We start from the raw sequence: 26,758 nt of genomic DNA, 5'->3' as shown, positions 1-26,758 counted from the left end.
TGTAGTAGGAGGGGTAATTTAATTATCACCTGCTGGGAATACAGCTTGTGAATTTTTTCCCATACTGCCTCCTTGTCGGAGGGAGACCTTGGTAAAGCAGACTTCAGGAGCCTGCGAAGGGGAAACGTCTCGACATTCCAATCTGTACCCCTGGGATACTACTTGTAGGATCCAGGGGTCCTGTACGGTCTCAGCGCCATGCTGAGAACTTGTCATAAGCGGTGGAACGCTTCTGTTCCTGGGAATGGGCTGCCTGCTGCAGTCTTCTTCCCTTTCCTCTATCCCTGGGCAGATATGATCTTATAGGGACGAAGGGACTGAGGCTGAAAAGACGGTGTCTTTTTCTGCAGAGATGTGACTTAGGGTAAAAACGGTGGATTTTCCAGCAGTTGCCGTGGCCACCAGGTCCGATGGACCGACCCCAAATAACTCCTCTTCCTTTATACGGCAATACACCTTTGTGCCGTTTGGAATCTGCATCACCTGACCCCTGTCGTGTCCATAACATCTTCTGGCAGTTATGGACATCGCATTTACTCTTGATGCCAGAGTGCAAATATCCCTCTGTGCATCTCGCATATATAGAAATGCATCCTTTAAATGCTCTATAGTCAATAAAATACTGTCCCTGTCAAGGGTATCAATATTTTTAGTCAGGGAATCCGACCAAGCCACCCCAGCTCTGCACATCCAGGCTGAGGCGATCGCTGGTCGCAGTATAACACCAGTATGTGTGTATATACTTTTTATGATATTTTCCAGCCTCCTGTCAGCTGGTCCTTGAGGACGGCCCTATCTATAGACGGTACCGCCACTTGTTTTGATAAGCGTGTGAGCGCCTTATCCACCCTAAGGGGTGTTTCCCAACGCGCCCTAACTTCTGGCGGGAAAGGGTATACCGCCCATAATTTTCTATCGGGGGGAACCCACGCATCATCACACACTTTATTTAATTTATCTGATTCAGGAAAAACTATGGTAGTTTTTTCACATCCCACATAATACCCTCTTTTGTGGTACTTGTAGTATCAGAAATATGTAACACCTCCTTCATTGCCTTTAACGTGTGGCCCTAATAAGGAATACGTTTGTTTATTCACCGTCGACACTGGATTCAGTGTCCCTGTCTGTGTCTGTGTCGACCGACTAAAGTAAACGGGCGTTTTAAAACCCCTGACGGTGTTTTTGAGACGTCTGGACCGGTACTAATTGTTTGTCGGCCGTCTCATGTCGTCAACCGACCTTGCAGCGTGTTGACATTATCACGTAATTCCCTAAATAAGCCATCCATTCCGGTGTCGACTCCCTAGAGAGTGACATCACCATTACAGGCAATTGCTCCGCCTCCTCACCAACATCGTCCTCCTACATGTCGACACACACGTACCGACACACAGCACACACACAGGGAATGCTCTGATAGAGGACAGGACCCACTAGCCCTTTGGAGAGACAGAGGGAGAGTTTGCCAGCACACACCAAAAACGCTATAATTATATAGGGACAACCTTATATAAGTGTTTTCCCTTATAGCATCTTTTTTATATATTTCTAACGCCAAATTAGTGCCCCCCCTCTCTGTTTTAACCCTGTTTCTGTAGTGCAGTGCAGGGGAGAGCCTGGGAGCCTTCCCTCCAGCCTTTCTGTGAGGGAAAATGGCGCTGTGTGCTGAGGAGATAGGCCCCGCCCCTTTTTCGGCGGCCTCGTCTCCCGCTCTTAACGGATTCTGGCAGGGGTTAAATATCTCCATATAGCCTCCGGAGGCTATATGTGAGGTATTTTTAGCCAAAATAGGTTTTCATTTGCCTCCCAGGGCGCCCCCCTCCCAGCGCCCTGCACCCTCAGTGACTGCCGTGTGAAGTGTGCTGAGAGGAAAATGGCGCACAGCTGCAGTGCTGTGCGCTACCTTTAGAAGACTGAGGAGTCTTCTGCCGCCGATTCTGGACCTCTTCTTATTTCAGCATCTGCAAGGGGGCCGGCGGCAAGGCTCCGGTGACCATCCAGGCTGTACCTGTGATCGTCCCTCTGGAGCTGATGTCCAGTAGCCAATCCATCCTGCACGCAGGTGAGTTCACTTCTTCTCCCCTAAGTCCCTCGTTGCAGTGATCCTGTTGCCAGCAGGACTCACTGTAAAATAAAAAACCTAAGCTAAACTTTTCTAAGCAGCTCTTTAGGAGAGCCACCTAGATTGCACCCTTCTCGGCCGGGCACAAAAATCTAACTGGCTTGGAGGAGGGTCATAGGGGGAGGAGCCAGTGCACACCACCTGATCGGAAAGCTTTACTTTTGTGCCCTGTCTCCTGCGGAGCCGCTATTCCCCCATGGTCCTTTCAGGAACCCCAGCATCCACTAGGACGATAGAGAAATAATCATGTATACTCTGTAACTGTAAGCTCTGAAGTTATTCTTGAAATTTAAACTTTTAGCTTGGATATAGTGTTCTTAGACGTACAGCCGTCAGAGGCACATTCTGCTAATTTTTTAAGTGTGGAACTGAATGGGCTGCTGTGGAAATAATTATTTCCCAGAACCCCCATGGTTGTGGCAGGCTGATATGTTTTAGTGTTAGGATAATTTGCAAAAAACCCCAACATCACGACCGCCCAACTTGGAAGGAGTTCAGAGTGCAGGCATGTGCGTGACAACTCCATGTACAAAAAAGCCAGTCTTATTCCATCAGACAGAGCTGGGTTGCAGAAAAGCTAAGCAAACTTCACTGGATACAGCCATATTGTTAGGGTCTCCTGCCCTGTGCTGCCACGTCGTCATGGCAACCGGGAGACAAGTGCTAGTGGAGTAACCTGAGCGCAGCTGATACTCCGGTTCGGGTCTTTTGCTGTGCAGTGGTTATAGGCTCTGTGCACGGCAGGGGATCCGGTGCTGGTTTTTGTGCTCACAGTCTGTGAGGTCTGAGTGGGGCGTGGACAGCACCTGCTTTATAAGGCCTCTTTTCAGGGTAAGCAGATGCTGCTGAATCTCTGTTGGTTAGTCAGTTCATGAAAGTTAGCCAGTACTGTGTAGCTTTGTATTTGTTTGTTGCTTACTGCAAATAGGCCTGGGGATTTGGTATTACACTCTGCCAATCCAGACCTAGCAGTAAGACTGGAGTCAGTCGTTTAGCTTGCTGGGGTTCTGTTATTACTCTGTGAACTTAGCAAGTTTGCGGCTGTATTCTAACACTTGCCTGTCTAATCCTGTCTCACTGTGCTAGGTGTCAGGGGTCAGTTTAGTGGCAGTAAGCTTAAACCTGTGCACTGCAAGTGAGAATCAGGATTGTGGAGGCTCTCCTTGTGTCTATCATTCCATCTCTGACCAAGGAGTTTACTGCCACACCCGTTGGTAACCCTTTAGGGTTTTGCTGTTGCCCTTAGCAACAGCATTTCGGGTTCTCTACGTATTAAAACACAACATCTTGCTTTTTACATCTGAGCAGTTCTAATACAAGGGAGATACCCAGTTCCTTAGCCTCTGGGCTTCTCTGTTCACTGTGTGTGTATTTTGTTACCCTATCACCTTCTGTGTACGTTATGTCATATTCCCCAGTTTGTCTGTGAGTCCATTTGTTTTGCATAACAGTTCAAACACCAGTACATTCCTGCAGACACTGGAGTGCATAACAGTTCTGACACTAGTACTTTCCTGCAGGCACTGGTGTGCATAACATATTCAGCAGCCTAATACTCCTGTTGAAATTTTGTGGGAATATGGAGCATACCCCTCAAAATACGTTGCAACAGGTGGTCGATCAGGTGCAGGTCCTGACTCGACAATTTAATGATTTGTCCATTAAAATGCACACCTCCCAGGCTGCTGGCGGAGCTCCCGCAGCAGCAGCACCTGCAGGGGTTAAGGAGCCGAAAGAAAATCTCCCGGATCGTTTTTCTGGAGATCGCTCGCAGTTCTTTTGTTTCAAGGAGAGCTGCAAGCTATACTTCCGGCTTAGGCCTCAGTCTTCTGGGTCGGAGATTCAGCGGGTGGGCATAGTGATTTCCTTGCTGCAAGGAGACCCACAGGTCTGGGCATATGGGTTGCAGCCTGACTGTCCGTCGCTTAAAAGTGTTGATGCTTTTTTTACGGCACTGGGCATGTTGTATGATGACCCTGACAAGACGGCCTCAGCCGAGGCTCAGATTTCGATCCTTAAGCAAGGGCGAAGGCCAGTTGAGGTTTACTGTACGGAGTTTCGGAGGTTGGCCCATGATACCCAGTGGAATGACCCAGCCCTGAGACACCAGTACCGAAGAGGTCTTTCTAACCAGATAAAGGACCAACTGGTACAATATTCCTTGCCTGATAGCTTGGATCAGCTCATGCAGTTATCCATCCGGGTGGATAGACGGCTGAGAGAGCGTAGGCTTGAAAGGGAGACTGAGATTTCCTTCCTTCCCAAGGGAACCTCAGACTCTGAGGAATTTTCTGAGGAGCCTATGCAGATTGGGGCTACCCGCCTCTCCTCGCGTGAGAAGACGCGGAGGAGACAGCAGGGGTTGTGTTTGTACTGTGGGAATAAAGGTCATGTGGTAGTATCATGCCCAGAAAAGCCGGAAAACTTCAGGGCCTGAGGGTGATGGGAAATATCCTGTCAGGCCAGAAGTCAGAATTTCCCAAGAAGACTTTTATCATTCCGGTGACCTTGAAGATCCTCGGTCAAACTGTCAAGACTGAGGCCTTTGTGGACAGTGGGGCCGACGGGGTTTTTATGGACCGCCAATTCGCCCTAAAACACTCTGTTCCCTTAGTACCCTTGGCATCGGAAATTGAGATTTGTGGGTTAAACGGGGAACCATTATCCCAAGGTAAAATTACCTCTTGCACTAGCCAGATTTCTTTGTTTATTGGAGCCACACACTCTGAAAAATTGTCCTTTTATGTGACTGTCTGTACTTTTGCCCCATTGGTGTTGGGGTTACCCTGGTTAAGGGCCCACAATCCTCAATTTGACTGGGTCTCTGGGGAGATTCTTAGTTGGGGTACTGATTGTTTCAGGAGTTGCTTGAGCCTTCCAGTCAGGCTCACGCAGCTAAGTTTGCCAGGATTGCCAGGGTGTTATGCAGATTTTGCGGACGTGTTCTCCAAAAAAGTTGCAGAGGTACTACCTCCCCATCGCCCCTATGACTGTGCCATTGATTTGTTGCCAAATGCTAAGCTTCCCAAGAGCAGGTTGTACTCCCTGTCACGTCCTGAGACTCAGGCTATGGCAGAGTACATTCAGGAGAACTTGGCTAAGGGATTTATCAGACCTTCACAGTCTCCAGTTGGGTCGGGGTTCTTCTTCGTGGGTAAAAAGGACGGTTCGTTGCGACCCTGCATCGACTTCAGGGAATTGAACCGTATCACGATTAAAAACTCATACCCACTGCCTCTCATTTCGGTCTTGTTTGACCAGCTTCGTACTGCCACCATTTTTTCTAAGATTGACCTACGCGGTGCGTACAATCTAATCCGAATAAGAGAGGGGGATGAATGGAAGACTGCCTTTAATACCCACTCAGGGCATTATGAATATTTGGTGATGCCTTTTGGGCTCTGTAATGCCCCGGCAGTCTTCCAGGATTTCATGAATGATGTGCTCAGGGAATATTTGGATAGATTCTTAGTTGTATACTTAGATGACATCCTAATCTTCTCCCATTCCCTGGAGGAACATCGGAAGCATGTACGCTTAGTCCTCCAGAAACTCAGAGACCACCGGCTTGGGGCGAAGCTGGAGAAGTGCGAATTTGAAGTTCAGCAAATCGCATTTCTAGGATATATTATCTCCCCAGAAGGTTTCCAAATGGAGGGTTCCAAGGTACAGGCAGTCCTGGATTGGGTGCAGCCCACTAGTTTGAAGGCGCTTCAGCGTTTCCTGGGCTTTGCGAATTTTTATAGACGATTTATCGCTGGATTTTCGTCTATAGTGGCGCCCTTGGTGGCACTCACTAAGAAAGGGGCAGATGTTGCTCACTGGTCTTGTGAGGCTAAAGCGGCTTTTGCCCGTCTCAAAAGGGCATTTGTTTCGGCCAAGGTGCTGCGACACCCAGATCCAGAGCGTCCTTTTGTGGTGGAGGTGGATGCCTCTGAGATGGGTATTGGGGCAGTGCTTTCTCAGATGGGAGTGTCTGATAATCGCCTTCATCCCTGTGCTTACTTTTCCCGTAAATTTTCGCCTGTCGAGATGAATTATGACGTGGGTAACCGGGAATTGTTGGCTATTAAGGATGCACTCGAGGAGTGGAGACACTGGCTTGAGGGGGCTAAGTTTGTGGTCTCAATTCTCACTGACCATAAGAATCTGGCATATTTAGAGTCAGCGAAGCGTCTCAATGCCAGGCAGGCACGATGGGCTTTGTTTTTTGCTCGCTTTAATTTTTTGATAACATATCGCCCTGGGTCAAAAAACATCAAGGCTGATGCGCTCTCGCGGAGTTTTGCTCCAATCCAGGAGACCACCGAGGAGCCGTTGCCCATTGTTTCCCCATCATGTATTAAAGTGGGCATTACCCAGGACCTCTTATCATTAGTCCTTAGAGCACAGGAGCAGGCTCCTCCAGACCTTCCGGTAGGTCTTTTGTTTGTGCCTCCTAGGTTAAGACAGCGAGTGTTCCTGGAATTCCATGCCAAGAAGTCGGCAGGTCACCCGGGTATTGCCAGAACTCGGGAGTTGCTATCCAGGGCGGTGTGGTGGCCCTCGGTGGCTAAGGATGTGGATCAGTGGGTTCGGGCATGTGACATCTGTGCCCGAAATAAGACTCCTAGAGGGGTTCCTGTTGGCCCATTACATCCACTCTCTATCCCATCTAAGCCATGGACCCACATTTCAATGGATTTTGTGGTGGACTTGCCCAAATCCTCGGGGATGACAGCCATCTGGGTTGTCGTTGACAGGTTTTCGAAGATGGCGCACTTCGTTCCACTGGTTGGGCTGCCATCAGCCAGACGCCTGTCTGAATTATTTATGCTGCATGTTGTGCGTCTCCACGGGTTGCCACTTGATGTGGTCTCTGACCGCGGATCCCAGTTTGTGGCCAAATTCTGGAGGGCATTTTGTTCCGATCTCCAGATTTCTGTCAGCTTGTCGTCAGGCTACCATCCGCAGTCTAATGGGCAGACTGAAAGGGTGAACCAGTCCTTGGAGCAGTTCCTCAGGTGTTATGTCTCCAAGTGTCAGACTGACTGGGTTGCTCATCTGTCCATGGCGGAGTTTGCCTATAACAACGCGGCTCACTCTGCTACAGGGATCTCTCCCTTCCTTTGTGTGTATGGGCATCATCCTAAGGCCAATTCTTTTGACCCCCTGGACTCCACGCCTGGTGGTTCCTCTGTGGTTTCGGTCCTTAGAGGTATTTGGCGGAAAGTGAAGAAAGCCCTTGTGTCTGTGTCATTAGTGACCAAAAGGGTTTTTGATAAGCGGAAAAGACCCTGCAGCTTCAAATTAGGAGACTTCGTCTGGTTGTCTACCAAGAATTTGAAGTTGAGACAGCCATCTCATAAGTTAGGGCCCCGGTTCATCGGCCCTTATAAGATCACCAGGGTTATCAATCCGGTGGCATTTCAGTTAGATCTGCCCCGTTCTTTGGGTATCAATAAAACATTTCATTGTTCCCTTTTAAAACGGGCGATTAGTAATCCTTCTTCCAGTGGAAGACCTTCCCCTCTTCTGATACGTGGCCAGAGGGAGTTTGTTGTTGAAAGGATTCTTGACTCCAAGGTGGTTCGGGGTCGGCTGTCATTTTTGGTGCACTGGAAGGGGTATGGCCCGGAGGAGCGGTCGTGGGTGCGCAGTTGTGATCTTCATGCCCCCAGACTGATACGCTCTTTCTTCTCGCAGTTCCCCGATAAACCCGGTGGTAGGGGTTCTTTGACCCCTCGTCAGAGGGGGGGTACTGTTAGGGTCTCCTGCCCTGTGCTGCCACGTCGTCATGGCAACCGGGAGACAAGTGCTAGTGGAGTAACCTGAGCGCAGCTGATACTCCGGTTCGGGTCTTTTGCTGTGCAGTGGTTATAGGCTCTGTGCACGGCAGGGGATCCGGTGCTGGTTTTTGTGCTCACAGTCTGTGAGGTCTGAGTGGGGCGTGGACAGCACCTGCTTTATAAGGCCTCTTTTCAGGGTAAGCAGATGCTGCTGAATCTCTGTTGGTTAGTCAGTTCATGAAAGTTAGCCAGTACTGTGTAGCTTTGTATTTGTTTGTTGCTTACTGCAAATAGGCCTGGGGATTTGGTATTACACTCTGCCAATCCAGACCTAGCAGTAAGACTGGAGTCAGTCGTTTAGCTTGCTGGGGTTCTGTTATTACTCTGTGAACTTAGCAAGTTTGCGGCTGTATTCTAACACTTGCCTGTCTAATCCTGTCTCACTGTGCTAGGTGTCAGGGGTCAGTTTAGTGGCAGTAAGCTTAAACCTGTGCACTGCAAGTGAGAATCAGGATTGTGGAGGCTTTCCTTGTGTCTATCATTCCATCTCTGACCAAGAAGTTTACTGCCACACCCGTTGGTAACCCTTTAGGGTTTTGCTGTTGCCCTTAGCAACAGCATTTCGGGTTCTCTACGTATTAAAACACAACATCTTGCTTTTTACATCTGAGCAGTTCTAATACAAGGGAGATACCCAGTTCCTTAGCCTCTGGGCTTCTCTGTTCACTGTGTGTGTATTTTGTTACCCTATCACCTTCTGTGTACGTTATGTCATATTCCCCAGTTTGTCTGTGAGTCCATTTGTTTTGCATAACAGTTCAAACGCCAGTACATTCCTGCAGACACTGGAGTGCATAACAGTTCTGACACTAGTACTTTCCTGCAGGCACTGGTGTGCATAACACATATCAAGAGGAAACAGAGCAGACTCAAACAATAGCACAGAAGAAAAAAACGGAAACGTATTTAGGAGGAAGAAAAAAATAAAAATAAAATAAAAACCACAATAAAGTAGTCTCAATGGTGAAGTCACAGGAAAAGAAGTCCTTATCCTAGGTGCTGTATATTGTCACAGCAACAGGCAGGTATGATAGGGCACACAGCAGAGTGTTGGATCTGCTACTACTTGCTACATATTTACATACAAGCTGTTAGTACAAAGTTTACCTAAAAGCTGCGCACACTGTAATTGGGGGTCCTCCTGGCCTGTGTCTAATACTGACCAAATTCACATTCAGTTTAATGGCCAGCCAATGTACGTTGGAAGATTACCCATTATCACTGCTACACACAAACCCCTCCACCACGGACTGTACTATACACGTCTGCTCCCCGGTTACGCCATGTAACGGATGACACGACCACACGATACACAGAGGAGCAGTCATCTCTATTACATGAAGCTGCCCTTCAGCAGGGCTATGCCTTTCTCATACACACACTGGTTCCCCCTCATCACTACACCGCATTCTCCTACTCTCTCACCAGCCATCCGAAACGCATTACAGCATCACTAAACCACCCTTCGCCAAAACTATACTATAGAAACAGAGCGTCCCACCTCCATCTTTAGGGCCGAATCTTCCCCTTCTTTTTATAATACTTCTCTGCCTGCACCAAGATGGCGATGCTTCCGCTTCCGGTGCAACACAGGACGTCATCATGCTTGAGGTTGATCTACCCTCGTTGCCTAACCTAATGCATGGAGGCAAGGACGTCTCTAGTGTGGTAGCGACAAATTTCCCTTCGTGGAGAGGACCTTTCCCATAAACCCTGGGTCATAGTGTGCTGCTGATTGTAATTCTTCTCCAGCAACCAATCAGCGGATACTTCCTGTAGCAATAGAGAGGGATAGAACGTTTCCAAACAGAACAGAAGATCATAGAGAGCACATCTAGGGGAGAGAGCGCCAAGTCTGATATCCCGGTTTATTAGTATAGGTGAAGTTGGGTTGCAGTCATCATGTCGTACGCCTATTTATTCAAGTATATAATCATCGGAGACACAGGTGCGTGGGGATGCTGCTGCTCACAGGCACACTATACTGTTAGCATGTGTGAGTGGTGGTACATATGTCAGTGTACCTCTGTGCCTTGCTGTAGTGTTACAGGATATACCAGTGTAGTGCAGGGGGTGGCTAGTCCTACCAGTGACATACACACCGCATGCCAAGCATAGTAGTAATAATAATAATAATAATAATAATCATTTTTTCTCATACGTCCTAGAGGATGCTGGGGATACCATAAGAACAATAAGGTATATACGGGATCCGCAGGAGACATGGGCACTTTAAGACTTTAAAATGGTGTGAACTGGCTCCTCCCTCTATGCCCCTGCTCCAGACTCCAGTTTTAGACTTGTGCCCAGGCAGACTGGATGCACTCTGAGGAGCTCTACTGAGATTCTCTGAAAATACTTCATGTTAGGTTTTTTATTTTCAGGGAGATCTGCTGGCAACAGTCTCCCTGCTCCGTGGGACTTAGGGGAGAGAAGTTAGACCTACTTCCAGTGAGTTAAAGGCTCTGCTTCTTGGCTACAGGACCCCATTAGCTCCTGCGGGTTTGATCACTAGGTACGCCTAGGGGCTCATTCCCAGAGCCGGCTGTCACCCCCCTTGTAGAGCCAGAAGTCAGTAGACAGGTGAGTAGAAGAAGACAGAAGACTTCAGTGACGACTTCAGAGGTACCGCACAGCGGCCGCGCTGCGTGCCATGCTCCCACGCTCAGCGGCACTACAGGGTGCAAGGCGTGGGGGGGGGGGGGGAGCTATACACCTCTAAAAAAGTGACTGGCAAGAGGGGACAAGGTGCCAAGCCACTGTCCTAACCCCCGTCAGTATAAAGATTTTGAAAAATAGCAGGGCTGAAGCGTGCCATTATGGGGGCGGGGCTTAGTCCTCACAGCTGACATCAGCGCCATTTTCTCTTCACAGAAGCTACAGAGACGCTGGTCCTTCCTCACACTGCTGTACAAGTAACAGGGTGCAAAACGTGAGGGGGGGGGGGGGGGGGACACAGGGATTTTTGGTGCAATATAAGTTATTATAAAAGCGCTGCAGGTCTGGGACATTCTGTAACTTTCAGAACCGGGTTTAAGCGCTGGGTTGTGAGCTGGCAAACTTCCTCTGTGTCTCTCTGACAGACTTTATTGTGGGTCTGTGTTTGTGGGTGTTTTGTGCACGTGTGTCGGCATGTTTGAGGCTGAGTGCTCTTCCTAGGAGGAGACCGTATTAGGCACACAAACGGCTGTGGGGGTGACCATGTCGGCACCACCGACTCTTGATTGGGTAAATGTATTGAATGCTTTAAATGCTAATGTGGCTCTTATTACAAAGAGATTAGATAAATCTGAATCTCAGAACCAGGCATGGAGGAAATCTGTGGAGGATTTGTTATTACAAGTTCAGACCCCCTCGGGGTCACAAAAACGTTCGTTTGCCCAGTCGGCAGACATGGATGCCGACACGGAAACCGACTCCAGTGTCGATTATAGTGATGTCAAATTAGATCCAAAATTGGCAAAGAGCATTCAGTACATGATTGAGGCGATAAAAGACGTATTCCATATCTCTGAAGACTCTGCTCTCCCAGATAAAAGGGTCTGTATGTACAAGGGAAAGAAACCTGAGGTAACGTTTCCTCCCTCTCATGAACTGAACACTCTTTTTGAAAAGCTTTGGGAAAATCCTGACAAAAAGTTTCAAATTCCCAAAAGGATTCCGGCGGCGTATCCGTTTCCCTCTGGGGATAGAGAAAAGTGGGAGTCACCACCAATGGTGGACAAGGCTCTATCCCGGTTGTCAAAAAAGGTGGCTCTCCCGTGTCCTGACACGGCAGCCCTTAAGGATCCTGCGGATCGTAGACTGTAAACTACGTTAAAATCTATTTATGTCACCACAGGTACACTGCTCAGACCAACAATTGCATCTGCGTGGGTGAGTAGTGCTATCGAGAAGTGTGCAGATAACTTGTCATCTGATATAGATACCCTAGATAGCAATAGCATCCTCTTAACGCTGGGTTATATCAGGGACGCTGCGGCCTACCTAAAGGAAGCGGCAAGAGATATAGGCCTTTTGGGATCAAAGGCCAATGCCATGGCAGTCTCGGCAAGGCGAGCTTTGTGGATTCATCAATGGAATGCTGATGCTGACTCCAAGAAAAATATGGAATCTCTACTATATAAAGGTGGTGTCTTGTTTGGTGACGGTCTCGCTGATTTGGTATCTACGGCTACCGCTGGTAAGTCATAATTTTTACCTTATGTTCCTACACAACAAAAGAAAACACACCACTATCAGATGCAGTCCTTTCAGCCCAATAAATACAGAAAGGGCCGAGGTTCTTCCTTCCTTGCTACTAGAGGAAGGGGAAGAGGTAAGAAATCACCAGCAGTGGCGGGTTCCCAGGAGCAGAAGTCCTCCCCGGTTTCTGCCAAATCCAGCGCATGACGCTGGGACTCCTTTGCGGGAGTCCGCACCGGTTGGGGCACGTCTAAAACTCTTCAGTCAGTTCTGGGTTCGCTCGGACGTGGACCCATGGGTATTAGAAATAGTGTCCCAGGGGTACAAATTGGAGTTTCAAGACGTTCCTCCTCGACGATTTTTCAAATCGGCCTTACCAGTTTCTCTGCCGGACAGGGAGGTAGTATGCGACGCAATACAAAAGTTGTGTCAAAATCAGGTCATTATCGAGGTTCCCCCGTCACAACAGGGCGAAGGCTTTTATTCGAGCCTGTTTGTGGTCCCGAAGCCGGACGGATCGGTCAGGCCGATTTTGAACCTAAAATCCCTCAATTTCTACCTAAGAAGATTCAAATTCAAGATGGAGTCTCTCCGAGCAGTGATCTCCAGTCTGGAGGAAGGGGATTTTATGGTGTCGGTGGACATAAAAGACGCTTACTTACATGTCCCCATATATCCTCTGCATCAAGCTTACCTGAGGTTTGCAATTCAGGATTGTCATTACCAATTTCAGACGTTGCCATTTGGTCTGTCCACAGCTCCGAGAGTTTTCACCAAGGTAATGGCGGAAATGATGGTTCACCTGCGCAAGCAGGGAGTCACAATTATCCCGTACTTGGACGATCTCCTGATAAAGGCGAGATCCAGGGACCAACTGGTCCAGAACATTTCACTCTCCCTGACAGTTCTGCAACATCATGGTTGGCTCCTAAACTTGCCAAAATCGCAGTTGACTCTGACGAAGTGGCTGTCGTTTTTTGGAATGGTTCTGGACACAGAATTACAGAGTTTTTCTTCCAGTGGAAAGGGTTCTGGAAATTCAGAATCTGGTCAAACAAATTCTGAAACCAGCAAAAGTGTCAATCCATCAATGCACTCGATTACATTCAGTTTGGCAGATTCCATGCCAGAGTTTTTCAGTGGGATCTGTTAGACAAGTGGTCCGGATCCCACCTTCACATGCACCGGAAGATAGTCCTGTCTTCAAAAACCAGAATCTCACTCCTGTGGTGGCTGCACAGCTCACCTCCTAGAGGGGCGCAGGTTCCGGATCCCGGACTGGATCCTAGTAACCACGGATGCTAGTCTCCGAGGCTGGGGGGCAGTCACGCAGGGGGAAAACTTCCAGGGAAGATAGTCAAGCCAGCAAACTTGTCTACACATAAACGTTCTGGAGTTAAGGGCCATTTACAAACGGCCTTCTTCAAGCGGATCATCTTCGAAATCTGCCCGTACTGATCCAGTCGGACAATATAACTGCAGTAGCGTACATAAACTGCCAGGGCGGAACAAAAAGCAGAGCGGCGATGGCAGAGGCCACAAAGATTCTCCGCTGGGCGGAAAGGCATACAAGCGCGTTGTCAGCGATCTTCATTTCAGGAGTGGACAACTGGGAAGCAGACTTCCTCAGCAGACACGATCTCCATCCAGGAGAGTGGGGTCTTCATCAAGAGGTCTTCACAGAAATGACGAGTCTATGGGGAACTCCTCAAATAGACATGATGGCGTCTCGTCTCAACAAGAAGCTTCAGAGATATTGTTCCAGGTCAAGGGACCCTCAAGCAATAGCAGTGGACGCCCTAGTGACACCGTGGGTTTTTCAGTCGGTGTATGTATTCCCTCCACTTCCCCTCATTCTGAAAGTGCTAAAGATCATAAGAAGAACAAAGGCTCAGGCGATCCTCATTGTTCCAGACTGGCCAAGGAGGGCTTGGTATCCAGATCTTCAGGAATTACTCATAGTAGATCCCTGGCCTCTTCCTCTACGCTAGGACCTGTTACAACAGGGGCCGTGCGTATACCAAGACTTACCGCGGCTACGTTTGACGGCATGGCAGTTGAACGCCAAATCCTAGCCTGAAAGGGTATCCCCAGTGAGGTCATTCCCACACTTCTTCAGGCTAGAAAAGGAGTAACGTCTAAACATTACCACCGTATTTGGAGAAAATGTGTCTTGGTGTGAATCCAAGAAGGCTCCTATGGAAGAATTTCAGTTAGGACGTTTTCTCCATTTTCTGCAAGCAGGTGTGGATGCGGGCCTAAAGTTGGGCTCAATTAAGGTACAGATTTCAGCCTTATCGGTTTTCTTTCAGAAACCCTTGGCCTCCCTTCCAGAAGTTCAGACTTTCGTGAAAGGTGTGTTGCACATCCAACCTCCCTTTGTGCCCCCAGTGGCACCACGGGATCTTAACGTGGTGTTGCAGTTCCTTCAATCACATTGGTTTGAACCTTTACAGAAGGTGGAGTTGAAAATTGTCACTTGGAAAGTGGTCATGCTGTTGGCCTTGGTATCCGCGAGGCGGGTGTCTTGAGTTAGCGGCTTTGTCTCACAAGAGCCTTTATTTGATATTTCATGTAGATAGAGCAGAGTTGAGGACTCGTCAGCAATTTCTGCCGAAGGTGGTTTCATCTTTCCACATGAACCAACCTATTGTGGTGCCATTGGCTACTGATACCTTGATTGAGTCAAAATCTCTGGATGTGGTCAGAGCTTTGAAAATTTATGTTGCCAGAACGGCTCAAATTAGGAAAACAGATGCTCTGTTTGTCCTATATGCTCCCAACAAAATTGGGACTCCTGCTACCAAGCAGACTAACTATTGCACGCTGCATCTGTAATACAATCCAGCATGCTCATTCTACGGCTGGATTGCCGTTGGCAAAATCGTTGAAAGCCCATTCTACCAGAAAGGTGGGCTCGTCCTGGGCGGCTGCCCGGGGGGCCTCGGCATTACAACTCTGCCGAGCAGCTACTTGGTTGGTCCAAACACTATTGCAAAATTTAACAAGTTTGATACCCTGGCCGATGAGGACCTCATGTTTGGTCAATCAGTGCTGAAGAGTCATCCGCACTCTCCCGCCCGTTCTAGAGCTTTGGTATAAACCCCATGGTTCTTATGGTATCCCCAGCATCCTCTAGGACGTATGAGAAAATAGGATTTTGATACGTACCGGTAAATCCTTTTCTCTTAGGGGGTAATACCAAGTTGATCGCAGCAGGAATTTTTTAGCAGTTGGGCAAAACCATGTGCACTGCAGGGGAGGCAGATATAACATGTGCAGAGAGAGTTAGATTTGGGTGGGTTATTTTGTTTCTGTGCAGGGTAAATACTGGCTGCTTTATTTTTACACTGCAAATTAGATTGCAGATTGAACACCCCACACCCAAATCTAACTCTCTCTGCACATGTTAAATCTGCCTCCCTTGCAGTGCACATGGGGGGTAATTCCAAGTTGATCGCAGCAGGAAATTTTTTAGCAGTTGGGCAAAACCATGTGCACTGCAGGGGAGGCAGATATAACCTGTGCAGAGAGAGTTAGATTTAGGTTAGGTGTGTTCAAACTGAAATCTAAATTGCAATGTAAAAATAAAGCAGCCAGTAATTACCCTGCATAGAAACAAAATAACCCACCCAAATCTAACTCTCTCTGCACATGTTATATCTGCCTCCCCTGCAGTGCACATGGTTTTGCCCAACTGCTAAAAAATTTCCTGCTGCGATCAACTTGGAATTACCCCCATGGTTTTGCCCAACTGCTAACAAAATTCCTGCTGCGATCAACTTGGAATTACCCCCTTAGTCCGTAGGGCACCCGTCCCTGTGCGGTCTGTCTGCAGTTTTTAGTTATACTTACACATAGATTGGATTACGTTATAGTCAGCCTGTTGCTGACATTGTTCAAGCCGTTGCCTTGAGTTATGTTGAATGCCAAGTTGTATGGCGTGCTTGAGGTGTAAGCTGGTATGAATCTCTCCTTAGTTTAACAGTAAAATCCTTTCCTCGAAATGTCCGTCTCCCTGGGCACAGTTCCTATAACTGGAGTCTGGAGTAGGGGCATAGAGGGAGGAGACAGTTCACACCCTTTTAAAGTCTTAAAGTGCCCATGTCTCCTGCAGATCCCGTCTATACCCCATGGTTCTTATGGTATCCCCAGCATCCTCTACGGACTAAGAGAAAAGGATTTACCGGTAGGTATCAAAATCCTATTATTCATATAGCACTCTTTCTCCAACAGGGCTCAAGGCGCTTAAGAAGAATGGAAATAGTGGTATAGATTCTATTTTCTCTGACGTCCTAGTGGATGCTGGGAACTCCGTAAGGACCATGGGGAATAGACGGGCTCCGCAGGAGACTGGGCACTCTAAAAGAAAGATTAGGTACTATCTGGTGTGCACTGGCTCCTCCCTCTATGCCCCTCCCCTAGACCTCAGTTAGAATCTGTGCCCGGCCAGAGCTGGGTGCTCCTTGTGGGCTCTCCTGAGCTTGCTAGAAAGAAAGTATTTGCTAGGTTTTTTATTTTCAGTGAGATCTGCTGGCAACAGACTCACTGCTACGTGGGACTGAGGGGAGAGAAGCAAACCTACCTGCTTGCAGCTAGCTTGTGCTTCTTAGGCTACTGGACACCATTAGCTCCAGAGGGTTCGAACACAGGGCCTGACCTCGATCGTCCGTTCCCGGAGCCGCGCCGCCGTCCCCCTTGCAGAGCCAGAAGACAGAAGAGAAGCGATGAAATCGGCGGCAGAAGACTCCGGTCTTCATTAAGGTAGCGCACAGCACCGCAGCTGTGCGCCATTGCTCCCACAGCACACCACACACTCCGGTCACTGTAGGGTGCAGGGCGCTGGGGTGGGGGGGGGGGCGCCCTGGGCAGCAATAAAAATACCTTTGGCATAGAAATACACATAATACAGTCTGTGACTGTATATGTGTAAAACCCCTGCCATTTTTAGTCAGAAACAGGACAGAAGCCCGCCGCTGAGGGGGCGGGACCTTCTTCCTCAGCACACCAGCGCCATTTTCTCTTCACAGCTGCGCTGGAAGGAAGCTCCCCAGGCTCTCCCCTGCAGTATCCTGGTACACAAAGGGTGAAAAGAGAGGGGGGGCACATAAATTTAGGCGCAAAAATTGTATATACAGCAGCTACTGGGTAAACACTGAGTTGTAGTGTAATCCCTGGGTTATATAGCGCTGGGGTGTGTGCTGGCATACTCTCTCTCTGTCTCTCCAAAGGGCCTTGTGGGGGAACTGTCCTCAAATAGAGCATCCCCTGTGTGTGTGGTGTGTCGGTACGCGTGTGTCGACATGTCTGGGGTAAAAGGCTCCTCTAAGGAGGTTATAGAGCGGATATGTGTGTGAGAGGGTGTCTCCGTCGACAACGCCGACACCTGTTTGGATATGTGTAAGTGCTAAGGTGAATTTATTGCACAAATGGTTAGGGAACAGACAGGAAATCTACCCATGTCTGTCCCTATGTCACAGAGACCTTCAGAGTCTCACAATGCTCACTATCCAAAATAATAAACACTGGTATCGACACGGAGTTTAACTCCACTGTCGACTATGATAATGCAAAGTTACAGCCAAGATGGCTAGAAGGTATTCAATATATGATTATTGAAATAAAAGATGATTTGCATATCACTGATGACTCATCTGTCCCTGACACGAGAGTACACATGTTTAAGGGGAAGAATGCTGAGGTAAATTTCCCTCCTCTCATGAGGAAAAAGAGCGGGAATCTCCAGACAAGAGACGGCAGCTTCCCACAAGAGAATTCTCAGGCTGTATCCTTTCCCCACTAGGGCCAGGATGTGTTGAGAATCTTCCCCTAGGGTGTCCTGTTTGCACAGACGGTAGCACTTGCTATTCTCAGGGATCCTGCAGATAGCGTGCACATTCTAGTATACTACCCAGACCGGCGATTGTGTCGGCATGGGTTTATAGCGCTGTGGCAGCGTGGACAGGTACCTTATCAGCAGAGATTGAGACCCTAGTAAATATAAAAAAGATGCTGTCTTAAGTGATAGATATATAGTTATAAAGCATGCCCAAAGAGACATGAGTATACTGGGTCCTAGAGTCAAAGCTATGTCGATCTCTGCTTGACGTGTCCTGTAGAATATGCATTGGACAGATGATGCCGACTTAAGAGGCATATGGAAGGCTGAGGATTGTGTGGAGAAGGGTTCTCGGGCCTGGTCTCCACAGCTATAGCTGGTAATTCTGCTAGTTTGCCTTATATTCCTGCACAGCCTAAGAAAGCACGACATTATTAAATGCAGCCTTTCGAATAAAGAAACAAGAAAGTCTGAGGTGCGTCCTTTCTTGTCAGAGCCGGGATCAATACAGCTAGTTCCCAGGAACAGAAGTCCTCCCCGGCCCCTACAAAAATCCACCTATGCCGCTGGGGCTCCACAGGCAGAGCTAGGCCCGGTGGGGACACGCCTTCGTAAGTTCAGCCACAAGTGGGTTCACTCCCTGTTAGGTCCCTGGGCAATAGATATTGTGTCTCAGGGATACAAGCTGGACTGTGAGAAGATGCCCCCTCACCGACGGCCCTGCGGGCTTCCCCCCAAGAGAGGGAGCCAGTGTTAACTGCAATTCACAAATTGTATCTTTAACAGGTGGAGGTCAAGGGACCCCTCCTTCAACAAGAGGGTGTTATTATTCGACCATGTTGTAATCCCGAAACCAGACGGTTCGGTCAGACCCATATTGAATTAAAAATCCCTGAACATATACCTGAGAAGGTTCAAGTTCAAGATGGAATCGCTAAGAGCGGTCAGGGCAAGCCTAAACAGAGGGAGACTTTATCGTGAATCGGGTCATAAGGGATGCATACCTTCATGTCCCCATTTATCCACCTCATTAGGCGTACCTCAGAATTGCGGTACGGGATTGTCATAACCAAGGTAATGGCGGATATGATTGTGGTCCTGCGGAAGCAAGGTGTCACTATTATCACGTACTTGGACGATCTCCTCATACAAGCGAGATCAAGAGAGCAGTTGCTGAACAGCGTATCACTTTCTCTGGAAGTGTAACGGCAACACGGCTGGATTCTATATATTCCAAAGTCGCAGTTGGTTCCTACAGCTCATCTGCCTCTCCTAGGCACGATCCTAGACACAGACCAGAAAAGGGTTTATCTCCCGATAGAGAGAGCTCAGGAGCTCATGACACTGGTCAGGAATCTATTAAAACCAAAACAGGTGTCAGTGCATCACTGCACTCGAGTCCTGGGAAGGATGGTGGCATCATACGAGGCCATCCCCTTAGGCAGGTTCCATGCGAGGACCTTCCAATGGGACTTACTGGACAAGTGGTCTGGATCACCTCTTCAGATGCATCGGTTAATCACCCTATCCCCCAGGGCCAGGGTGTCTCTCCTGTGGTGGCTGCAGAGTGCTCACCTTCTCGAGGGCCGCAGATTCGGCATTCAGGACTGGATCCTGGTGACCACGGATCCAAGCCTCCGAGGGTGGGGGGCAGTTACACAGGGAAGAAATTTCCAAGGTCTGTGGTCAAGTCAACAGACTTGCCTCCACATCAATATCCTGGAACTAAGGGCCATATACAACGCCCTAAGTCAAGCGGAGATCCTGCTTCGCGACCAACCGGTTCTGATCCAGTCAGACCGCAGGGGTTCATGTAAACCGCCAAGGCGGCACAAGGAGCAGGGTGGCGAGGGTAGAAGCCACCAGAATTCTTCGCTGGGCGGAGAATCAAGTAAGCGCACTGTCAGCAGTGTTCATTCCGGGAGTGGACAACTGGGAAGCAGACTTCCTCAGCAGGCACGACCTCCACCCGGGAAAGTGGGGACTTCATCAGGAAGTCTTCACGCAGTTTGCAAATTGATGGGAACTGCCTCAGGTGGACTAGATGGCGTCCCACCTCAATAAAAAGCTAAAAAAGGTTTTACGCCGGGTCAAGGGACCCTCAGGTGATAGCTGTGGTCGCACTAGTAACACCGTGGGTGTTCCAGTCGGTCTATGTATTCCCTCCTCTTCCTCTCATACCCAAGTGCTGAGAATTGTAATAAAAGGAGGAGTGAGAACAATATTCTTTGCTCCGAATTGGCCAAGAAGGACTCGGTACCCGGAGCTGCCAGAAATGCTCTCGGAGGACTCAGGGCTTCTGCCTCTCAGACAGGACATGTTGCAACAGGGGCCCTGTCTATTCCAAGACTTACCGCGGCTGCATTTGACGGCATGGCGGTTGAACGCCGCATCATAGCGGAAAAGGGCATTCCGGATGCAGTTATTCCTACGCTGATAAAGGCTAGGAAAGACGTGACAGCAAGACTTTTTCACTGTATATAGCGAAAATAGGTTGCTTGGTAGGAGGCCGGGAAGGCCCTACAGAGGAATTCCAGCGGGGTCGATTCCCACCGGTGGCACCTTGGGATCTTAACGTTGTGTTGGATTTCCTAAAATCCCACTGGTTTGAGCCACTTAAGACCGTGGAGCTAAAATATCTCACGTGGAAAGTGGTCATGCTATTGGCCTTACCTTCGGCTAGGCGTGTGTCAGAATTGGCGGTTTTGTCATGTAAAAGCCCTTATCTGATCTTCCATATGGTCAGGGCAGAATTGAGGACTCGTCCCCAATTTCTCCCTAGGGTGGTATCATCGTTTCATTTGAACCAGCCTATTGTGGTGCCTGCGGCTACTAGGGACTTGGAGGATTCCAAGTTGCTGGACGTAGTCCGGGCTTTGAAAATTTATGTTTCCGGAACGGCGGGAGCCAGAAAGTCTGACTTGCTGTTTATTATGTATGCAGCCAACAAGGTTGGCGCTCCTGCTTCGAAGCAGACTATTGCTCGCTGGATCTATAGCACGATTCAGCTGGTTCACTCTGCGGCTGGATTGCCGCATCCAAAATGGTGAAAGCCCATTCCACAAGGAAGGTGGGCTCTTCTTGGGCGGCTGCCCGAGGGGTCTCGGCTTTACAGCTTTGCCGAGCTGCTACTTGGTCGGGGTCAAACAAGTTTGCTAAGTTCTACAAGTTTGATACCCTGGCTGAGGAGGACCTTGAGTTTGCTCATGCGGTGCTGCAGAGTCATCCGCACTCTCCCGCCCGTTTGGGAGCTTTGGTATAATCCCCATGGTCCTTACGGAGTTCCCAGCATCCACTAGGACGTCAGAGAAAATAAGAATTTACTCACCGGTAATTCTATTTCTCGTAGTCCGTAGTGGATGCTGGGCGCCCGTCCCAAGTGCGGACTCTCTGCAATACATGTATATAGTTATTGCTTAACTAAAGGGTTATTGTAATGAGCCATCCGTTAAATGAGACTCAGTTGTTGTTCATACTGTTAACTGGGTATGGTTATCACAAGTTGTACAGTGTGATTGGTGTGGCTGGTATGAGTCTTACCCTGGATTCCAAATTCTTTCCTTGTTGTGTCAGCTCTTCCGGGCACAGTTTCCCTAACTGAGGTCTGGAGGAGGGGCATAGAGGGAGGAGCCAGTGCACACCAGATAGTACCTAATCTTTCTTTTAGAGTGCCCAGTCTCCTGCGGAGCCCGTCTATTCCCCATGGTCCTTACGGAGTTCCCAGCATCCACTACGGACTACGAGAAATAGAATTACCGGTGAGTAAATTCTTATTTTTTTAAGTTCAATTGCGTCCAGTTATGATCTATTCATGGACAATTTTTTTTTTTTTTTTTTTCAGTTTTTCGGTCATGTATAGAAGTTTTCCTGAATACTTCTTTACTGTGACAACAATTAACGATATTAATGTTTTGGTGATATATCTATATATGATCTCAATGTACTTGCTTGCTAACTTAAGCAAAAAATGACCCTTTATTACCCCTTGTATCGTGTGTTTATTTAAATTGCGGGTATAGTATGCAAGGTTGACAGTAACTTGGTCGACAGGGTCTCTAAGTTGACATGGTCTAGGTCGACATGAGTTTTTAATGTGGGTTTTTTTTTGTTTTTTCTCCGTACAGTGACTGGGAACCCCAATTAGTGCACCGTGTCCCCTCGCATGGCTCGCCATGCTTCGGGCAAGGTACCTCGCTCCTCTACCGCTTCGCACGGCACATGTTACTGTTCCCAGTCGTAGTCCCCGTGAATCGTTAAGTACGAAAAAGGTCAAAAAGTGAAAAAAATTGTGAAAAACTTCTGTAAATCTATTGACCTGTCGACCTAGAGACCTGGTCGACCAATGGTGGGCGACCTAGAGACTGGATTAAACTGCACGGTCACACTACAGTATCATAGTAAACTGCCCCTGTGAGAAATGCAGCAATTTGGTAAGAGGTTGGGTTGGTGGGATGGAGTGTGTGGGGGGGGGGTTGTAGCAAATGAAGGTTTCATCAGAATCTCACAAATCAAGTATGTCAGTGGAGATTTAAGTGATCAAATTACTTACAGTACTTAGCCGGCATGAAAATGATATGATTGTTTCTATTTGAAGTTAAGTCATATACGCTACAATCTCAAAGACTGTATTGGGCATTTAGCTTACTATTGTAGTGTGTATGATTCCTCCCAAAAATAATTGATAGGATCGTTACTGGGCACGTTGTTGAATGTGGTTGGAAGGTATAGGCGGTCAGTATAAAATGTACAAACAGGCCCTGTAAAGTTGATCTTCGGCTGGGTTGATTAGCCTATGTGTGTCCAGCTTATATGATTTGCTATTTTGTAAACCATACCTAAAGTGCCAGCTGCCATTCTGCACTTGCTATACTTGAGGCTAGAAAACGTATTGCTGTTGCAAAATGTACAAATCACTTTGGAAACGATGCATATTCCGCCTTATCTGAATAAGTGATTAGTTTGAAAATGAGGTAATTTTTTTTCATACACGGATATCACCAGGTTCCTCTTTCTTAGTAAAACATTATATTTGGAGACTTACCCAACTGATCATCCTCCTTTTATTCAGAGTTGAAGTCTAAAACTGTATCTTCTTTGTTCTTCAGGGATTAAGATATTGGATTCAGAATCCAGGCATTTTAAGAACAGCTGTTTTCAGATGCTCCTGCTAAAATTAATATTTGTAGTTCTGTGTAAAACAACTTTTTAGTAGTGTTAACTAAACAGATTACATAGAATCTATTCACAGAATATGCTTCCTTATCTCTCCTGGATGCCTGCCACCTGATATTGACCTCCAATCCCGCTGATGTTTTGCATTCCATGTCCTTCATCCTCATTCTTAGAGGAGGAGCTAATTACTATGTGCATGCTTGTTTCTCTAACGTCCTAGTGGATGCTGGGGACTCCGTAAGGACCATGGGGAATAGACGGCTCCGCATGAGACTGGGCACACTAAAAGAAAGATTTGGTACTACCTGGTGTGCACTGGCTCCTCCCTCTATGCCCCTCCTCCAGACCTCAGTTAGATTTCTGTGCCCGGCCGAGCTGGATGCACACTAGGGGCTCTCCTGAGCTCCTAGAAAGAAAGTATATGTTAGGTTTTTTATTTTACAGTGAGACCTGCTGGCAACAGGCTCACTGCAACGAGGGACTAAGGGGAGAAGAAGCGAACCTACCTGCTTGCAGCTAGCTTGGGCTTCTTAGGCTACTGGACACCATTAGCTCCAGGGGGATCGACCGCAGGACCCGTCCTTGGTGTTCGTTCCCGGAGCCGCTCCGCCGTCCCCCTTACAGAGCCAGAAGCATGAAGATGGTCCGGAAAATCGGCGGCATGAAGACTTCAGTCTTCACCAAGGTAGCGCACAGCACTGCAGCTGTGCGCCATTGCTCCTCATTACACACTTCACACTCCGGTCACTGAGGGTGCAGGGCGCTGGGGGGGGGGGGCGCCCTGAGCAGCAATTAAAACACCTTGGCTGGCAAAATAACCACAATATATAGCCCCAGAGGCTATATATGTGGTAATTACCCCTGCCAGGATACAGAAAATAGCGGGAGAAAAGTCCGCCGAAAAAGGGGCGGAGCCATCTCCCTCAGCACACTGGCGCCATGTTCTCTTCACAGTATAGCTGGAAGACAGCTCCCCAGGCTCTCCCCTGTAGTTTTCAGGCTCAAAGGGTTAAAAAGAGAGGGGGGGCACTAAATTTAGGCACAATATTGTTTTTACAAGCTGCTATTGGGGAAAATTCACTCAGTGATAGTGTTTATCCCTACATTATATAGCGCTCTGGTGTGTGCTGGCATACTCTCTCTCTGTCTCCCCAAAGGGCTGTGTGGGGTCCTGTCCTCAGTCAGAGCATTCCCTGTGTGTGTGTGGTGTGTCGGTACGACTGTGTCGACATGTTTGATGAGGCTTATGTGGAGGCGGAGCAGATGCCGATAAATGGGATGTCGCCCCCTGTGGGCCGACACCAGAGTGGATGGATAGGTGGAAGGTATTTACCGACAGTGTCAACTCCTTACATAAACGGCTGGATGACGTGACAGCTATGGGAGCAGCCGGCTTCTCGGCCCGTGCCTGCCCAAGCGTCTCAAAGGCCATCAGGGGCTAAAAAACGCCGCTCCCTCAGATGGCAGACACAGATGTCGACGCGGAGTCTGACTCCAGTGTCGACGAGGTTGAGACATATACACCAGTGATCGCAAAAACGCGCTACAGCGCGTATTTGACCCCAAAAATGACAGTGAGGACCCGAAAATTAAAACCCGTTGGGTCCCTCAGGATGCACTCTGGCCAGCAGCGCTGTCCATGTCCTGTGCGAGTCTGTCAGTTTCACTTTGTCAGCAGAGAAAGGGGAGGAGACTTTATGGAGAGTGTGATCTCCTGCTCTCCCCTTCTGCTTCACCGTACCCCGATCATCCTATCAAAGGTAAGGTATGCTTAGGCAACGGAGGGGAGTGTGGTACGGTGCGTTGTCACTCACCAGCAGCAGCGCGGTGCAGGGATGGGGGAGAGTGGAGGAGTGTCACCGAGTAGCGGGGGGAGGTGCGGTGCAGGGATAGGAGTGCGGTGGACTAAAACTCACTAGCAGTCGGGAGGGGAGGTGCGGTGCAGGGATGGGGGAGTGCGAAGGAGTGTCACCGACTAGCAGGGTAGGTGCGGTGCAGGGATGGGGGAGTGCTGTGTGTGCGGCAGCGGGGGACGGCGTGGTGCTGTGCATTGGGGGTGGGGATTGCCAGTGCCTTTACTGGTTTAGTCATTCAGCTGCTACAATGCGGGGGGCGGGGCTGACAGTCTAGGATGAAATGTGGAAACCTCCTGTGTATATAGGGTCATGGTGTGTTTGACTGAATAACACAGAACACAAATGTATAAACCCATGGCAACCCTAAGGACTCTGGGATGAAGAGGCTGTTGCCAGATTACACACAGCATTCTGGCTGTTCTAGCAGCACTGGATAGAGCCCCTCGCTGCCACTATCAATGTCAGGTCTGAGGATGGTGGGCTATAACTACAGCAGGTGAGGGGGCTCATCAGTACACAGAAAAATCATCTTGCGTGCTACAGTTGGGGAAGGGGGGGGGGGGTATTTAATGGGTAGACAATCTGGCTCTGCAGAATACTAACTGCGGAGTAAGCAGCATGCTGGAGTCATGCCCACAGAAGATGCCAGCAGTAGGTGGCGGGACAGGAGGCGGCTGAGGGTGGCATGGGCAGGAATACGACAAGAGAACCCTGGAGAAGAGTAGGGGGCAGTTTCTGCAGGACATAGCCTGTCCCCTTCATTTCCCTGTTCCCACAATGCTGCAATCTTTCCCCTGTAACCTGCCGCACCTCCCCGAAATGAAATGTTATCAGACTGCCAATCAAATGCCGGCCTGCATCCTGTGCCACAGGACCTGCTCGCTCACATGCAGAACAGGTCCCACACATTAGCAAAGTACTAAAATCAGTACTTTGCACTGATGGTCTCAGGTGCGACCGCACATGACTGACCCTCTATATTATAATCTGCTCCTCATGTTCTGAGGACTAGGCTCGACCGCTTCTTACCCTCCACCTTGTCACCACCAATTTAAATTTGTTCCCCTCTTTCACACTACCCTGCCTGCACCCTCATTCTACCCTGTTTGAGTTCCATAGGACAGAGGAGCTGAGAAGGTATCTGGAGGGATGTTGCTAATGTTAATGTGTAGTGTACTGTAGTAAATTAGTGCAGCGTTTAGGGAGGAAGATATAGTGATGTAGTGCAGCGCATGGGGGGGATGTAGTGTAGTGATGTAGTTCAGCATATGGAGGGATGTAGTGTATGTGGTGCGGCATGTAGGGGGATGTATTAAGTATTGTAGTGTAGTGATGTACGGCAGGGTATAGGAAGGGTGTAGTGCAAAAATGGAGTGTAGTGATGTAGTGCAAGGTATATATAGGGTGATGTAACGTAGTACAGCAAAGTAGTATAGCATATTATAAGGGGACTATAGTGCAGGGATGTAGTTTGTAGGGGGGGGGATGTAGTGCCGCAATGTGTAGTGGGAAACGTGTTACCGTGGAGGGAGCACAGCCAAGGGCACTCAGTCTTGCTAATCTTTAGCATGTGTGGGGGGAGGCGTATGAGTGGGGGACCCAAAGCATATTTTTTAACCTGGGTCCACCACTCACTAGTTCCACCACTGTTTATATGTGCAATGTCTGAGGGCATGTGGGGGATCTGATGGGAATTTTAGGGGTATGTAGAATGATCTAATTCCATGTAAGGTGGTCTGAGGGACTTTAAAGG

General features: G+C 48.6%; 2 protein-coding genes across 5 annotated transcripts in view; one reads left to right on the top strand and one right to left on the bottom strand.

Annotated features, from left to right (window-relative positions):
• TOX4 (TOX high mobility group box family member 4) overlaps positions 1 to 23,093 on the bottom strand; it is a 185,215-nt gene extending 162,122 nt beyond the window's left edge. Inside the window, exon 1 of one of the 2 annotated variants that reach the window (XM_063913517.1) lies at positions 23,019 to 23,093. In XM_063913517.1, the coding sequence (XP_063769587.1) occupies positions 23,019 to 23,030 (12 nt within the window). In that variant the 5' untranslated portion in view covers positions 23,031 to 23,093. Of the gene's footprint in view, positions 1 to 9,454; positions 9,537 to 23,018 lie in introns of those variants that run through there. The other variant, XM_063913518.1, reaches the window with a different exon arrangement.
• Positions 9,615 to 26,758, top strand: part of RAB2B (RAB2B, member RAS oncogene family) — a 114,292-nt gene continuing 97,148 nt past the window's right edge. Inside the window, exon 1 of one of the 3 annotated variants that reach the window (XM_063913520.1) lies at positions 9,615 to 9,901. In XM_063913520.1, coding sequence (XP_063769590.1) covers positions 9,856 to 9,901 — 46 coding nt within the window. In that variant the 5' untranslated portion in view covers positions 9,615 to 9,855. The other 2 variants (XM_063913522.1, XM_063913521.1) reach the window with 2 other exon arrangements.

Source organism: Pseudophryne corroboree, chromosome 1 (assembly GCF_028390025.1).
Source record: "Pseudophryne corroboree isolate aPseCor3 chromosome 1, aPseCor3.hap2, whole genome shotgun sequence".
Lineage (NCBI taxonomy): Eukaryota > Metazoa > Chordata > Amphibia > Anura > Myobatrachidae > Pseudophryne > Pseudophryne corroboree.
The sequence above is the reverse complement of the archived record's forward strand: the minus strand, read 5'-3'. Positions and strand labels throughout refer to the sequence as shown.